The 16,524-nt window shown below is 41.7% G+C and overlaps 3 protein-coding genes across 6 annotated transcripts in view; 2 read left to right on the top strand and 1 right to left on the bottom strand.

The window, feature by feature from the left end:
* LOC119176526 (synaptic vesicle membrane protein VAT-1 homolog-like) overlaps positions 1-981 on the top strand; it is a 71,089-nt gene extending 70,108 nt beyond the window's left edge. For both annotated transcript variants that reach the window (XM_037427864.2, XM_037427863.2), the window contains exon 10: positions 105-981. In XM_037427864.2, coding sequence (XP_037283761.1) covers positions 105-115 — 11 coding nt within the window. In that variant the 3' untranslated portion in view covers positions 116-981. The remainder of the gene's footprint in view (positions 1-104) is intronic.
* Positions 982-4,232: 3,251 nt separating this feature from the next.
* The window catches only part of LOC119176529 (uncharacterized), a 61,430-nt gene continuing 49,138 nt past the window's right edge, over positions 4,233-16,524 (bottom strand). The window contains exons 1-4 of one of the 3 annotated variants that reach the window (XM_037427870.2): positions 11,480-11,582; positions 11,020-11,144; positions 5,309-5,375; positions 4,233-4,659 (exon numbers count right to left, since the gene is read on the bottom strand). In XM_037427870.2, coding sequence (XP_037283767.1) covers positions 4,571-4,659; positions 5,309-5,375; positions 11,020-11,142 — 279 coding nt within the window. In that variant the 5' untranslated portion in view covers positions 11,143-11,144; positions 11,480-11,582 and the 3' untranslated portion in view covers positions 4,233-4,570. Of the gene's footprint in view, positions 4,660-5,308; positions 5,376-11,019; positions 11,145-11,335; positions 11,583-16,524 lie in introns of those variants that run through there. The other 2 variants (XM_037427869.2, XM_037427871.2) reach the window with 2 other exon arrangements.
* On the top strand, positions 11,957-14,036 carry LOC119167531 (uncharacterized). The gene is made up of 5 exons (XM_075877826.1): positions 11,957-12,174; positions 12,887-13,130; positions 13,230-13,668; positions 13,736-13,839; positions 13,895-14,036. Exons 2-5 carry the CDS (start codon positions 13,033-13,035, stop codon positions 13,947-13,949), a joined length of 696 nt encoding a protein of 231 aa, XP_075733941.1. The 5' UTR covers positions 11,957-12,174; positions 12,887-13,032; the 3' UTR covers positions 13,950-14,036.

The raw sequence follows: 16,524 nt of genomic DNA, 5'->3' as shown, positions 1-16,524 counted from the left end.
TGAGTTTTTGCAATTTTGACCTTAAGGCATTCACTTCGTTTCTGACTAGACCAGTGGTCTTTCCTGTACAAATGGTATAGAGCATGCTTTTGCATACTTTTCAGATGCAAGCTAAACAGTTTGCCAAACATGGGGCCCGGACATCTGTTGTTGCTGCAGGCTGCTCAGGAGCGTGAAGAAAACATTGCATGGTGGTCAAAGGAAATTTGTGTACTTCAATCTTGTCTGGAAGCTGCTTTGAAATGAAGGGGTTTGGGACTAGCACTGCCTGCCCAGCTCCTCCTAAACATGTCTTCAACCTGTGCTCGAATGACATTCCCTTTTCGTGCAACTCTTTAAAGCCTATGCTTTGTCAGTGTTGTTCAAACAGTATATATGCGAGTCTATTTGTTGTCTTGACTCCTAACACTTGTTGACACTTAAACGTGCAGTTTCTTTTCCATTGATTACATATTTTTGGGATGTTGTAGCATGTGGTCAATCAAGATTGTGGCTTCTATTGAAGTGTGGCTTGCTTCCCTTCCTCCCTACCTGCCATTGGGGCTGTATCTTGGTACGACATATCATAATATGCAGTTTTGCACAACTTTGGAGTCCCTGGCTGTGTTCCCCAACCAACAGGTCCAAGTGGCTATTGATATTAAAACGACTTCACACATGTTATGTGAACCCAAAACTTGCAAGCTTAATTGCAGCCTTCTGTGCACCCTTTGTAGTGCTGGTACAAAGTGGTCCTTTCCTGCCCTCTCGTGAAACCTTTATCTAGCATTGTGCATTCTCTCCAAAGATGTGCCACTCCTGATTTTATCAGTTTTTCAGGCTGTGCATTACAATGTTGGTGGCAACTTAATTGAAGGTTGGCTCTTGCAAAGATAATTTACATGTGTCTTTTTAAAGATGTGTATTTTTATGGCCGCTGTGCGTGCTGTGTTTCCACACTGCCTGTGATCTTGTTTGCATTAAAACTGTCTGTACACATAACTTCAAGTGTTGTCTGAAAAAAAAAACATAAATACTCATGTCTACATGCATATTTATATGTGGTGCACCCAAATGCACTTTCTAGGTAGGCTGAAATTACTACCTCAAACACTTCGGTCGTAAGAGTAAGACAGTTTCTACAGCAAGTTATATTTCTGTGTTGAACTGACCACAAGTGAAGATTTTTCAGCAGTGCAGGCACTATGCTGTCTGTTCTTGTCTTTTCTTTATTGGTCTTGTTTTGTTCTGAAACTTGGAACTGTCATGAATCAAGATACAAAGTCGTTGTCTGAAACTGCAACTACTGCACTTAAGGGATAAAATGTGGCTGTGAGGTGTGACACGGGTCATCTAAAGGGATCCTGATCAAAACTTTTTCTGCAGGGATTGTCAGTTCACTTCAAAGATTGGTTGCCAAATTTTCTTTTTTTTCGCAGACACTAGCAGAACACTTTGATTTTTCATAAGCTTCAGCATCTAGCTACTACACGCTTTAACCAGCTGCAAGTGAGTGTTGCAACCATTTCGGCAATCTCCACACCCACTACTGTCCTTAAAACCAGCAAACAGCGAACAATGCTCCCAGGTGGAGCATGTTTATGTACTTTTGTGGAAGAGGGAGTGGGATGTATAGGAAAGATGGAGAAAGGGGAGTAACTGGACAGAAAAGCTAGCATTAACTATCAATGCACAGCTCTGTGCTCATGCACGCATGCAGCTGCTGTGGCACACAATATTCCAGAAATACAGCCAACTGGTCATGTCATTAATGTTGTAATTATCGGAACAGTTGCCTCAAGTAAAATTTTAATGCCAGTCATTTCTGCATATTTGTGTTCACTATCCCATTCACTACTGCCAGCCAAGGAAGACCCACTGCTTTCTGAAACTGAACGATGTCCATGCACCCATAGTATAGCCTAAAAAAAATGGAGCTGCCACCTATGCAGTACTGCTATTAGTGCTCTGCAAACATGCTATTTGGCCTGGTTTAATACCCTCTCGCCATTCATGAATTGCTTTGCACACCAGAAAGAGTGGAACTGAATTTTTCTGTACTTAAATGGACCTATATCAGCTGTTATACAAGTAATGTGGCATGTGTACATGTGTTGCCAGTGTGGGGGAAAATCTGGATAGGAGAAATGCAAAGCTGGATCACTCTCGTACTTCAAGCTTCCTTCATAGAACTTTGCCTTGCTATATATGACCCTTTGCTGAATGAGAAATAAGAATGCAAAATTTGAGATTGGGCTGTTTAAATATCCAGACTTCAGTCAGTAAGACTTGTGGTAGTCCTGTAGTTAAAAGATGAAAGCAATCTTAGAATATAAACAGAAAATTCGAGTCTTGCTCAGCCCTGGTTACTCTTGCAGACTTTATGGCCATACTAGTGCCATTTAAAAACTAGTTCTAATTCACTTAAAGATGGAACATATATAGGGGCTGTTTGTAACTCGCAGTTGTTTACTAGAGTGCACAAATTAGGAAAAGACTGATTAAGAGCTTTGTGTACTTTATCTGCAAGTTTCTTTTCCATTGCTTGCCGTTCACAATTCCTCACCAATATCGAGATATATTGTGAAATTGATTAACGGTAATTTTTACCCTTAACACTTAAATGGTGGCAGGTGCTCTGCCATCAGAAAAATAGACTATACTGTGTGTGCTAAAACCTACCCATGACAACTTAATTTTAAAGGGACACAGTGAAATCAATGTCTAGATTGATAGTTACTCTCAACATTCTAATGCCTTTAAGGGCAGGAGAAAATAAGATGTAAAGTTTCATGCTGAAATCTTGTAAAAATACAAAAATGCAATCTGTCATGAAATCGGTGGAGTCGTGCAACACTGGCTGAAGAGAACTTTCTGGAACTTAGCATGTCGACTCCATAGCACTCTCCAAGGACAGTACACCTTATTTGTACCAATTAGTATTTACGTGGGATCTAGTAGACCCCACCAAAATATATGGCGTTTAGTGTTAAAGCTTCGAGGTCGCGTTGCCACCCACATTTTATTTTTGAGAGTTTCCTCGCATACAGTAAGCGCAGATTTTGAAATTGCGAAAGAGTAATGTACTGATATGACAGTTTTTAGTACCCCTTTAAGGCAAGTTGAAGCTATAGATATGTATTGTCAAGGCATGCTTGTTGGTTCTTGTAAGGTCTGCCTCAATGGTCCATGTGCCATGAAATATGTTCCCACACTTGTCTTCTCAAACTGCAAGGTACATTTGACATCTCGAAACCAGTGACGGACACCAGGTATTCAGCAATTCTGTCAACAAAATTGTTTAAATTATTCATACAGAACAGTTAGTGGCATTTACCACTGAAATAAGAGGACACCTTTTAGTGGCATTTACCACTGAAATAAGAGGACACCTTTTGTTCTAATCTGTTCCCAAGAATCTGCCACAGAAATTCGCAGTAATGCATGGATGTCAAAATACTACTGCAGTGGTGTATATGCCTTTAGTACGTGCCATAGACTGCAATTTTATTTCAGTTAAACAATAAGCTGCTGCAATTTAACTCTGCTTGCTGATATTAACTGCATTGAGGCGTACAGTTTGATCTGCTATTGGCACTATTTTTCCCACATGTTAACTACAAGGACGGCATTTAAGGCCTTCAGAAAGCTGTCTAATTAGCAGAGTACATATTTTGTCCTTGCAAAAAAAAAAAAAAACTGATGGCTGTGATGAACATTTCAATCTTTAGTCTCGCACGTAAAGATTCATGTGCTGTCGTGGCAGCCCAGTGGATACAGTGCTTGGCTGGTGATCCGAAAAACTCGGGTTTGCCGGCCATAGAGGTACAGTTTCAAAGGAGACAGAAAGTTAAGACATGCCTGGGTGAATTTAGTAGCATGTTAAAAAAAAAAAAAACAGGCAGACGAAATTTGAGCCCTTACTATGGCATACCTAATAGCTATATCGTGGCTTTGGCACACGAAACCCTAGAAATCTTATCTAAGGAGGCACAAAACAATACATAATGCAGTAGTAGACACCAATGGCAAACTGCTGCACAACTAGTGCCACTAGGCTTCTTGTACATTGCCTTTGCTTAACGGGAACTCTTATCGGTGCCTGAATGTGCACTACACAATCGCTTACTAATAAAGGACATAGTTTTGTTAACTATTCCAAATACGAAAAGCCTTTCATAAGTCCATGTTCCACTTAAGCAGTTGAAGCTACTTGAGATGGAGTAATATTCTGTTTAAAGATGAAGCTGGAATAAGATCGTTAGGAACATTTATTAATCACACAGTACAATTTTTACAGTCGAAACTAAGAGCTAAAAAACAAGTTGAGAACACTGCACAAAGATGACATTTCTATTGCTTTCATTCTCTTTAATACAGCACCTGATTCAGAGGCTTTATACAACATGTTCAACCTGCCTCGTGTTACATACGATGCCTGACTTTGGAACACACTTAAGCAAACGCTTTTTTTTTTTTTCAAGACATGGGGGCAACATAACTATACAAAGTGAAACATCACATTTTTGCAGCTCTGTGCTCTGAGTACACAAGCATGTAGTAGCTCTTTGCACAGCATTTTGTCCACACATCATTTGTCAGCTTCTTCAACTCCTGCTTGTACCATGAGGTCAGTAATGTTCCTTTCCAAATCATCTATGCGATGGCCCATGTCATCGAGTACACCAATGTTAAGGAAAAAATATACATTGCCTTTGAAATAAGCATTTTACCATATAGTCTTTTCAAACGAACTTAGTTCGCTCAATGCACTGCAATGTAAAACTGAAAGCAATATTCATAAGACATGTAAGAAAATTGACTAGATATCAGCTGAGAAAACATGGTTGCTATACACAAGGCTTATTTTTTAATAAAAATCTCTGTGGCCATGGCTATTTGTGCCCTAAGTGGATAAGGCGACTACAGCCATAAAATGTTCTGTTATAATTCTTTATAATCAGCCAAAATATATAATTGAACTTATTCATTACAAACTTCAGAGCAAAAAGTTCAAATATGTGGACAAGTTTGCTTCACTTGCATTGCATGTTACAAAACCACTGCATTGGCTCCTCCTTTGTCATAGACTGTCCTTCAGGCTACTAGCAACAGCAAGTGGCTCTAAATAAAAAAAAAACAATCGATAAACAAGCTGAATAACTATGGATGTCACATTAAAGTACTCTTAACATGTGCTTGCTTGTATGCTTGAGGCACCTGCAGCCTCAATACTGATCAAAAGATTGGTGTTGCCGGCACCGATAACACCACCACCTTTAACATAACAAATGCTACAGAGTAAGCACCCGAGGGCATCAAAGGATATTCCTTGTAAGTATCTGATCAGACATCACTTGAAATTTGTCTTGCATCTGCTGAAGCAGGGTCTGCACCTAAAAAGGTAAAATATTGTGCTCACTATATTACAACAGACAGACAGATATAAAGCTCAAAGATGGCACAGTGAATGTGAACGGGCTTTAACATGGCCATAATAATGCAGCAATGACGTCTAATACTGAGCTTTCAAAACTGACCGAGCGGACAGATTCTTCGGCTCTCGACATGAAGGCAGGGAGTGAAACCTGCGAAAATTTGCTTTCATCTAGTAACACAACAGTATTTCTCAAAACTCTTGCGCATCTTGTAAGACTGCACACCTTGTACTTACATCAGCTACGTGTCGCACATGGTGTGTTACCTAAAGGAAGCAGAGAAGGGAAAATGCAAGTTTTCCTATCGCCACAAATACCTTAATAATATCTGAAAAAAAAAAAAAGCGGGATTCTTAGCAGAATCAAGTATAGGTTATCATCATCAAGTTATTATCTTGGAATGAAATAGAGGGAATGAAGCTATCGTCATAGGCTCATGCTCCTGTGCTACGGTAACAATGCTCATGACTGTATTGCGTCATGTACAAAAACAGAGGAAACCAACTGCATTAGTACTGCTATCTGCTGGTAGACTACAACCGAAACACACAATCTATAAACAGCACCAGCAATTTGATGGCTGAGCAGATGGCATGCTAACCTGAACAAAATGCATGCCACCAATGGCTGGCTGTGATGACATCTCATTCTGACACACAAGCAGCGCGAGTACATAAGCAGATAGCAATGTGTGATCTCGGCCTGGTGGAAGACACCACGCTTCTTACTATTTACTGGTTACTTTCAGGGGACTGACAACTGCACAAAACCACCAGGATTAAATCTCGGTAGAAATAAAAAGACCCCAAATTATAGTGACAAATTCAAGCATTCTTTTTGTGATTTGTGTAAAACTCATATTTTTATGACGTTTAAAAGTTTGAAAAAAAAAAAAAACTGTTTGTCGTGCAGACTAGCAGGAGGGCCTTCAAGCTAGATTGTAGAGTTGTTCACTTTACTGTACACATGCACCATAATTAGGGCTCAGTATGCACATTATTATCCATCCCCACTATATTTTGTACTGCTTGCACAGTAAAAAAAGTGGCCTGCTCAGAAGAAGCTCAGCCTTTGCCGCAACTAGTGGGACACCATGTTGCTCAGATCCTGTTGTTGCCTCTGTTGTGTCATATTAGTCCGCAGGATAGTCTCAGCAACGGAAGTGATAAACGCCTCAGAAAACCCGAAGCCTTAAGCCATGAAACTCTAGCTTTGAAGCTCGCAGAGATTTTGTGAACGCACGACCTATTTAAGGCATTCTCAAGACAGGTTCGTGCTATGCCTCGCTTAACTAACTTGCTGTGAGCGGAACAAAAAAGAAGTAAAAGTTTCAGCACATGTGGTTCATAACACCAACAAATGTTCTGTGTGCTAAAAAACAGTCTTAAATCCAAAAAGCATAACTTGTCATTTTCGGGCATTTGATGTGTCAAAACAATCTTCAAACATGCCTATCATTTGAGTCGCAATCAAGTGGAACATAGAAGGGTTACAATTTAGAAGAACCAAGAAATCATCCACGTATCTGAATACCTTAAACACATGCGTGCCTTCTAACTTTTTCTGCAGTTTACAGCCCATTTTAGCCAATAGTAGATCACTGAGTAGAGGTGCTATGCATGAGCCGATTGAAACACCTTTTTTCTGCAGATAAATGCAATCATTCCATTGAACGAAAGTAGAGTTAAAGTACAGCAAAACAAGGTCAAGAAAATCTCATGCACTGATGCCAGTTTTTAAATGGAAGTTCAATTCCCCGAAGACTTCTATGTTATCCCTTATACATTCTAATACCTCATCGTGAGGCAGTGAGTAGTATAGGTCCTTTATGTCAATTGAAAAACCAAAAACATCAGTTTGATTTGACTGTTTGAAAAATTTATCAGTGCCAGTGAGTTTTTGTTCAGAAATGGGTCATCAATTTTTAGACACTTCAGATGAATCTAAATAAACAAGCCGAGTTGCTTTTGCCACGTTCGACTTTCTGTCACAATGACTCGAGGGGCATGTCGACTTTACGAGTTTTGCAGAAAAAAACATACTGAGCCCATTTTTGTCGCTTTTACTAATATGCTGTGCTAACTGTTTCAACTCTAGTTTACGACATTTCCTTGGCTTGTGTTTTTACTCTATCTAGACGAATGTCGGTACAACATTTGAAAACAGAGCCAATAGCTGTGACCGTCTTTTCTAGGTACAAGCAATTAGGAAGAACAGCGAAACCACCCTCCTTATCTAACGGCACGACACAAAGTTCGTTGTCTCTCAGAACTTGGCCGTCTTTGGCAACAGAAGGCTGGTACTGGTAGGCTCATCCCGAAGGAGCACGTCGACACCTTCTGAGATGCAAGTTAGAGGGCACGCATGTAGTCAAAGTATTCAGATACGTGGATGATTTCTTGGTTCTTCTAAATTGTAACCCTTCTATGTTCCACTCGATTGTGGCTCAAACGAAAGGCATGTTTGAAGATTGTTTAAAGCCTCTTGTGTTGACACATGAAATGCCCGAGAGTGACAAGTTACGCTTTTTGATTAAAGACTGTTTTTTAGCACACAGCACATTTGTTGATGTTATGAACCACGTGCGCAGAAACCTTTACTTCCTTTTTCTTCCACTCACAGCAAGGTAGTTAAGCGAGGCATAGCACGAACCTCTCTTGAGAATGCCTTACATAGGTTGTGCGTTCACAACATCTCTGCGAGCTTCAAAGCTCAAGTTTCCCAGCTTAAGGCTTCGGGTTTTCCTGAGGCGTTTATCGCTTCCGTTGCTCAGACTATCCTGCGGACTAGTGGGACACACAGAGCCGCGGAGCATGCACACATGTGCAGCAAACTGCGACGCACAAACATGAACAGCTCTCGCACTCACCTCCCACTAGTTGGAGCATGTGTTGTGTGTGTATAACTTCACTGTCGCCACAGATCTAAAATGTATGATGTTCATTACAAATGTTTCACACCATTTTTCACATTACTATTCGTTGAATAAAAACTCTAACCAGTACGCTTTCCACTACACAAGGAAACATGCAGCATAAACATTCTAAAAAAAGGTAGGACAGGCCTAGTTGTAATAAGCAGGCGTTTGTGGTGTCTTGACTTTTTGTGTCCATGTTTGCACGCCCTGCCTCTTGAATGAACACATACCGACTAATTCATCTCTCTGTAATAATGTTGCATAAAAATTAGTTGTCAGTCCCTTTAATGCTCTTCAAAGATCATGGCAGCTTTGCCATAAAAGTGTAGTTTCTTTATAGACCTGGTGCTGCACCTGGGTCACCTGATGCTAGACACTCTCATTTTCTTTTTATTCGTTGTAAAAGTAAAAGAAAAAGAAAGAATAGCAAGGCAGTGAGATAGGTGTAGTCTAAACTATAACCGCTAAGTAATTCGTAAATAATTTTTAATTAGCAAAAAACCGCAATATCGAAACCTGATCGAGTGGGCTTCTACATGTGACGTAAGCCTTTGCCCAAACCTGTCTGATTGCCACGCCGTCTAAGTTCGTGCCTGCGGCGATTGGATAATACGATTAGGCTGTTATGGCGAATATATAGCTAATTGTATGCAGCCAGCAGCACACCACTTGCCACCTATTGCACGCCCACCAACATGGAAAAGGGAATCGCCCGCTCAATCAAGGAAGTGCCGGCCAAGCCCACAAAATCCATATCAGACAAGCAGACATCGCAGCGGCACATCAGTTCCGTCACTTCTACCACGCAAAACTCAATGTCACACACACAACGCTGCCACTAATTCTGGCAAGCGAGGTGAGCGTTTGAGGCAAGCTATAAAACTCGTTTGAAAAGAATCTGTGAACCTCTCAAGCCTGCAATTTGGCATGAATGGCACAAACCTACAAATGAACATACCCAGTGAATTTCGTTGAGATCAATTGACCTCAAAAAATTGCCGGAGTTGGCCTTTAAAGGGACTGACAACTGGCCAAAACATATCAGTACTCCCTGGTGGAAATCATAAGTCCAAGAATTGTACCTTAAAATGCCGAGCAAGCACCCTCCCTATGGTGAAGGATAATCTAACTAGATTTGGGAGTGGTGTGTTTGCTCATTTCCGCCTTGGTCATTCGCGCTTACTTGGCACTTATTTTGATATTTCTCGAAAAAAAGGAGGGAGGCGCTTTCTCGAGTGGGGGCACTTCCTCAGCATTTTATGGTAGTTGCAAATTCAACCATGTTTTTTGCAATCTGTGTAAAATTTATGTTCTTAAAAACACGCTAAAAGTTGCAAAAAATATGGTATGTTGTGCAGCCTTGGGGAAGTATATCACATATTACATAATGCAGGACTAAGTGCCTGTACAATAAATGTTTGCTTGAAAATTAATCTACTAAGAACAATTTTGTTCTATTTGAATGAAACATGTATTAGTAAATCAAGGGCTTTTATTTCTTGAAGGGCCTTGAAGCTAGATTGTTGAGTCGTTCACTTTACTGAAGGTACATGTCTTCATGTGTACCATAGTTAGGGCTCAGAAAATCATGAGAAAAATTTAAAAAAATGCAATATCATTGGAGTTCAAAGATTCATACTATAGCACACAATGATAACTGTGGCAGGTTAAAACGGTATCTTGACAATGTTTACCGCTTAGTATCTCACAGCCAATCCAGTATTGCAAGCAAATATACATACAAAATTGCGAATAAACCAGATTTAACCATATTTCTAGAATAAAACAACTGTCCACAAATGTGGACGCTGGGAACACATAATAGGTCCATCATCCTGGTTCATCATACATGGAACCTCTGCTTGCCGACAGCCATTCTAACACATTCATCATTATCAGCATCACTATTTGGCATAATCAATGTGTTGACCATCATTTCAACACATTAATCATTAACATCAACATCATCATAAGTGTTCATGTGGTTGCTTGCTAACAGCTCTGACAACACTTTTATCATCATCATTCATTATTGCCATCATCAACACTCTAATACTCATGTTCAATGCTTTCATCACCAACATCATTCAAGACACGCTTGATTGCTCACAGCACTACTTCAATGTGTCTGTCATCATCTTCATTGCTGTTGATCATCATGACCAATGCATTTGCGGTTATGTTAAAACTGAATGCTTTTTTCCTCAGCAGCAGCATTCTTCAAGAGGCCTTTGCTCGCTGATGGCTTAGTTTCAAGATGCTAACTATCAGTTCTCTCTAAATTGGAGCATTGGCTTCTGCTAGGCAGATAAAAAATTATGGCATGTGTGTCGTCATCACACAATCCACGTCTCTAATAATGCATAAAAAATTGTGACCAAATCCTGAAAGGCGTGTTTAGCTATATTACAGGTAACGCTTTATGCAGAGCCTGTAATACTAGTGCAGAGCTTTGATTACTTATTGAGAACCTTGAATAGCTAAATGCAGAGCATTTAGCAATTCAAGGTGTGTGTAATTCAAATACTACTTTGTTTTACCGCAATAGTTAAGGCGCAACTTTTAGCAGTGAGAATTCAAGTAATACAAACAAGCAGCAGAACGTCCAACATCTAGCTGGAATAATAATAAAACAATAAATCGTAACAAAGGTATATGCCCTGTAATGAGTGGTACAGCACTTACGTATTGCGTCAAGTCTTGAATGTTCTTTGGATCCGGCGCATGGTCTGCTCCCGAGGTAGATTTGTTGAGATCAGACTTCGAATCTTGGTTTTTGCCAGCCGAGTAACCGGACTGTTCTGCCATCGCTGCATTAAAATGCGATCCAGTTAACTCCCATAACACGCGAAGCACAATGCTAGCTTTTCTTGCGACATTGATATCAGTGATAATTTGCGCTTTAAGGGCTAAGTAAAGATAGTCGAGTAAGAAATTACGATACACTACGAAAAAGAAGGGCTTCGTTCTATGACATCTTCCAAATACCGAACTGGCTTACCTAGTTTATTTCGATGAGCGCACTAGAGAGTTTATATGTCGGCCTTGCCGTTCCCTTAACTAGCACAACCAACTAGATTATCGCAGGGAGGAAAATATTAGAAATAAGGTCGAGTTAAACTGACTACAAATGATCTGACCTTACCGGAGCAGCATAAAACCAGCGTCTAACGCCGCAGCCACCGCAATTACTGCAAAGAATGCCTGACAAGCTAGCCAAGCCAAGCCAATCAATCTTATCACGTATCTTTTGAAGTACTATTATTCTAGTTTAGTCTATTATTACAAAAGCCGGTTCATCTCTAAAACGTTTTATTTTTACCGTATTACTCACGGGCTTCAAAATTTGTAGTAAAAAAAAAGATAAAGACGCTGACCACAACGCTTGCCTCTGATACCCGCAAGACGGCAGATGTATGGCCTTTGAGCACGACCTCCTCTATAAACTTACGACCTGCTCATGCCGCCGCTCCCCGTGTCGCCGGTTTTGCTTTTGCTTGTTTAGTTTTTTTTAGTTCTCGAAAGTGCCGCAGCACGCCTTGGCGCTACAACTAACCCCCACTGCTGCAGCCGCCAAGCCGCTGTTCTGCTTGGTGCATGCGTGCGTTCGCGTGATCTTGTGGCACTCGAAGGCTATCGCCGCTATCGCTTGTCACCAGTAGTCTGCGCAGTCAGGAGCGTTAGATAACGACAGCAGCAGCACCATTCCCGCAATGGTGTACTGCTGCGTTCCTTTTTGCAAGTCGAACGATCGGCGGTCAACTGGGATATCGTTTCACGAGTTCTCCGTCACCCAGATTTGACAGGAGTGGTTGAAGAAGATCTCTCGACAGGCTGAAGGTAAGGCACTGAAAGTGCTGTATTGCATGCACTGCAAGATCTGACTAGTGGAATGCAGTTCAAAACTTTTTTGCGCGCTATGTATGCTGCTCAGCGTTGTTGGCTGGTGTCTAGAAACACAAGTGCTGTTTGTGGGATTCGTGGACGCCGATCGTGTACACAGCCCATCAGGCCCTCAGCCAGGGAAAGGGGGGGGGGGGGCACGTAATTCTGTTGAACTATGTGTTTTTACCAAAAATAAATAATAAAAATAGGCGTTTTTCTCAAATAGTCAAGGTTTTCAGCAAGTGCCCCCCGCCACGAAAAAATTTCCTGGCTAAGGGGCTGCAGCCCATGCTACATTTTTCCTTTGTTGTACTGTCCTTTGTTGCCGCAAGACTCCGTGCACGTGGCCGTGTCAGGGGTAGAGCACTTACTTTCAACTATTCCGCTCTGATGCACATCGGTGTTGCTTTGTTGAGAAATTTGTTTTATTTATTACACTATTGTTTTGCGCTGGCGTTGTTTTATAACAAAACTAAGGGAAATAGGCGCAAATGGATCTGCCCTGAACTGATGCAGCTGCTAGTAAATTGAAATGGTAAGAGATTCAACTAGTGAATATACTAGAGATCCTTTTCTGTCACGTTGTGAAGGTTACTAAAAGGCTAATTCTTAATCGATTGCCTAATATCTGATAATTCTGGTGCGGTCTTAAATACAATATTTGTAGGACCAGGAAAACAGCCATGGGAGCCGAGCGACCGCAGCAAGGTATGCAGCTTGCATTTCAAGCCAGAAGATTACAGAGAAGGCCTGAAGCTGCGCAAACTAAAACCAGATGCCATACCTTCAATATTCCCGAGCTACCCAGGGTATATGCAGGAACCATCCCGAAAAGAGCGACAGCCTGTGAAAAGGTGTGCTGTGCCAGGGCTGTCACCAGACAAGCCTCATGCAGAAGCAAAGAAAAATAGGTAAGCTTTTTTTGTGTAATTAGTGTTTGTTTAGCCACGCCCAAATTTCTTCTAATACATGCTTCATCCTGTAACACGTCGAAATTCTTAATGTTGCAGGCCAGACATGCCCTCTCCTTATAGGTACCCGTCTGAGAAGATTGATGAGCAGGAAGACAATTGTGTGGCTGGCAGCAGTACCGCACATCAGGAGGATGAAATGCTGACAGAACCCTGCAGTGAACCCTCCTCTCTGCCTTTAATTTTGCCTGCACCTGAATCTTCTTTCTGCTTGCCTAAAACATATCAGATGCCCAAACATGGCAAAACTGTCCAGTGCCAGACAAGTCCATCAAAGGCAACCAGACCACGTGGAATGCAGACTAGGCTTTCACTGTCCCGAATGACCAATCTCCCGAGGAAAGTGCAAAACCTTACCCGGAAGTGTCAAAGGCTTCAGAAAAAGCAGCATCACCTACAGGAAGAGCTCTCCACTCTGAGGCAGGAGGCAAAAAAGGCGTCCTTGTCGATGAAGAGAACAAACGTCGAAATCCTCCAGGTGTGAACTTATCTCTTTTTGAACATTAAAAAAAAAATCTCACTACCTGCTTATATCATACTTGCAGCAAAAGGTGGAGGAGAGCAACGAAAAAGCTCTGTTCCTTCAAGACCAGCTTGCTTTTCTGGGCAAAAAGAAAGGGCTATGGCGTGAGGAGACAGTGCGCAAGAGGTATTGCTGATCACACTGTTAATGTTTTTGTGCACTAATAAATTGCATTTTGCAGGTATCAACATTTTCGTTGCAGATTAGATTTTCCTGTACTGGTATCTGATGCTTAAAAAGCAATGTTTGGACAAGCATATTATTTACTACTGTTGCTGCAGTGTACCATTGTTCTGGGAATAAAACATTTGTTTGAACCATAAGCTTACTTGTCTGTTTCTTGCCATTTTACAGTGTGAATACAGCCACTTACAAATGGAAAATTCACATTTTTAGCACTGAGCAAGCAACTTATGCACATTTGTAGCGGTCATAAGGGACTTCTAAGCATTTTATTGTAAGGGTGAAGGCATCAGGTGAAATAAAATTTTGTTCTTCAATCCCATGCCACAGAGGCTTTTGATGTGTGTCGGTACAGCATGCATCACAGGCATGTTGTGAACGAAACAATTGGCAGCTGAAGCATCAGGAATAGTACATTATTGGTGGGTAATACCATGTGGGTTAATGCTAAAAGTTCGTGGAATAGAATAGGGACAGTGCAAAGTGATTTAGCTAGTTAGAACTCATGCTTTAGATTATAAATAAAACTCTCGTTTCTATACAACGTTATTCCCATGAGGGAAACGGAGCACGCTAGAGCTGTTGCCTCGTAATGCTTTGTATGTGGATGCTCCAGTAAAGGCGTGGGCGCACCGCCGATGTGAGACACGCGGAAATGCTAGCGACGCTCGAACAGAGGCCATAACTTCAATAAACTGTGCCTGATAATATATGTATGTACGAGAAATTGCTGTAACGTTGCGATAATCCGCCGGTTTTGTCGCACGCTTCCATCGTTAGACGTTCGCTAGACCCAAAGCACCCAGACGATAGCACAACTGCGCCCCTCTGTCGTCATCCGTGCACAGTATGACAACGATATGCTTGAAGGGCGACGTTCAGGTCATAAAAACTTACACGGGTTATCGCATGCGTCGCTCGTACCGTATGTCGTCTTCATTTACGTCGTAGACACGTCGGTTTCAAGTTTCAACTTGTTACATGCAAAATCGCACCGGCTCGCCCACGAACGAATTATGTTTGCGGCTGCCAGACAGCGGTTAGGTGGGGCGCCGCCGCTTAAAATAAAGCGAGGAAATAAGACTTACGTTCTCTGGGTTATGTGTCGCATATTGCTTTCGTTTGCCTGCACTTAGATGGGGACGCAAAAGCGCTCGCGCAAAGATTGAGGTCCGGTAACGAGCATCCCGAAGCCATCCACCACGGTGCTTCTCACAACCAGAATGTTGCTTCGAGACGTTAAATCAGTGGATTGCTCGATCCACGCGTTAGAAACTAGAACAATGAGAGGAACGCGCACACACGAGTGCACCACGACGGTCGTGCGTCGTCTGCTATGGGGGTAAGTGGTGGCGGCATCTGACGGTACTTCCGGTCCCTACACGCCAATTTTTAGCTCCATACGCCTCCGTAGGGATGGCGCCGGTGAGCAGGTCGTAAGTTTATAGAGGAGGTCGTGCCTTTGAGATAACTACAGTGTAATGTAGCAGCGCCTTTTTGTATTTTTTTAGAAAAGATTTGTTGTTGATCAGGTTGAGATGCTGGGTGTAGCCACATTGTCTAGAAATATACTGCCTGCTGCCTAGTGTGCTGAGCGCGCGCATTCCGTACGAGAGGGTGGCCGCGCATGTGATGACTGCACTCAGATGCCACAAGCGGCGCTGCGTGTCGAGAGGGTGCACGAACTTGGCACGAACGCGCGAAATTCCTCTCGTCCTGTTGCTGCCGGAGCCTCGCCACGTTTAAAATCAGTGTGTGACAGCTGTCATCTGTGAAGTTCGACGGCACCATATATACACTGCAACACCCTGACGTGTTAAGAGCTAAGCGGCAATTCAAAGAAAGGACATATATTGTGCCGCTGTGTCAAAGAAGTTATCGGTCGAACAAGGAAAGAGTGACCCCGAAACTATCTTTTAGAATTAGGGTGAATGGTGTCGGGAATAAAATCGTCGTTTAGGCAAAATTTCAAATATTAATATTCATCTTAAAAATTGAAAATACCCTTTCGAATTCATTCGCACAGTTTTTCTCCCATGTCAACGTCGGACTCCCTTTCCAACAACGTTTTGAGTATCATATGCGGCGAGTGTTAGATTATTCATTGGCATGTTATCATTCTTTGTTTTCACTCGAATCCTAATGGAATGCAGGCTAAGAGGTAAAGGTTTGAGGGTCTTCTGTGATATTTATTGCTCTCAAGAACAAAGCACATTTTAAAAAATAACCCTGGTGGTTATGCTGTCAATGGTTTTTAAAATTAATTCATTTGCGTACTGCAACCACTTTGAGCATCTATCTATCTATCTATCTGTCTGTCTATCTATCTATCTATCGAATCACCTACGTATGGGTGCGCTCACGATCACCCTCTTAACTTAGGGTCTTCGAAATACTTTGCAAGAAGAGCCAAATGTTCGTGAAACGCCAATGCTGGTTCCAGTGTTGACTATCCAATTTCTTGCATATATTTAGCGCCACTTCATACTGTTTCACATAATAAAAAATTGCAACAGAGTCACCTTGCTGATTCCCAAGTTACATGGGATCTCCGTCTTTTTTTTTTTTTTTTTTTTTGCGGGCAGTAGCGGATGGCGAAATGTATGCCACGAAATGATCTTCATTTGG

Source organism: Rhipicephalus microplus, chromosome X (genome assembly GCF_043290135.1).
Source record: "Rhipicephalus microplus isolate Deutch F79 chromosome X, USDA_Rmic, whole genome shotgun sequence".
Taxonomy (NCBI): Eukaryota; Metazoa; Arthropoda; class Arachnida; order Ixodida; family Ixodidae; genus Rhipicephalus; species Rhipicephalus microplus.
This window is presented reverse-complemented; position numbering and strand designations above follow the sequence as displayed.

Excerpts from the sequence above, each read along its gene's own strand:
- LOC119167531 (XM_075877826.1), top strand. The coding sequence starts at position 13,033 with ATGCAGGAACCATCCCGAAAAGAGCGACAGCCTGTGAAAAGGTGTGCT. Across the intron at positions 13,131-13,229 it reads GCAGAAGCAAAGAAAAATAG|GCCAGACATGCCCTCTCCTT; the intron begins GTAAGCTTTTTT and ends TTAATGTTGCAG. Across the intron at positions 13,840-13,894 it reads GAGGAGACAGTGCGCAAGAG|GTATCAACATTTTCGTTGCA; the intron begins GTATTGCTGATC and ends TGCATTTTGCAG.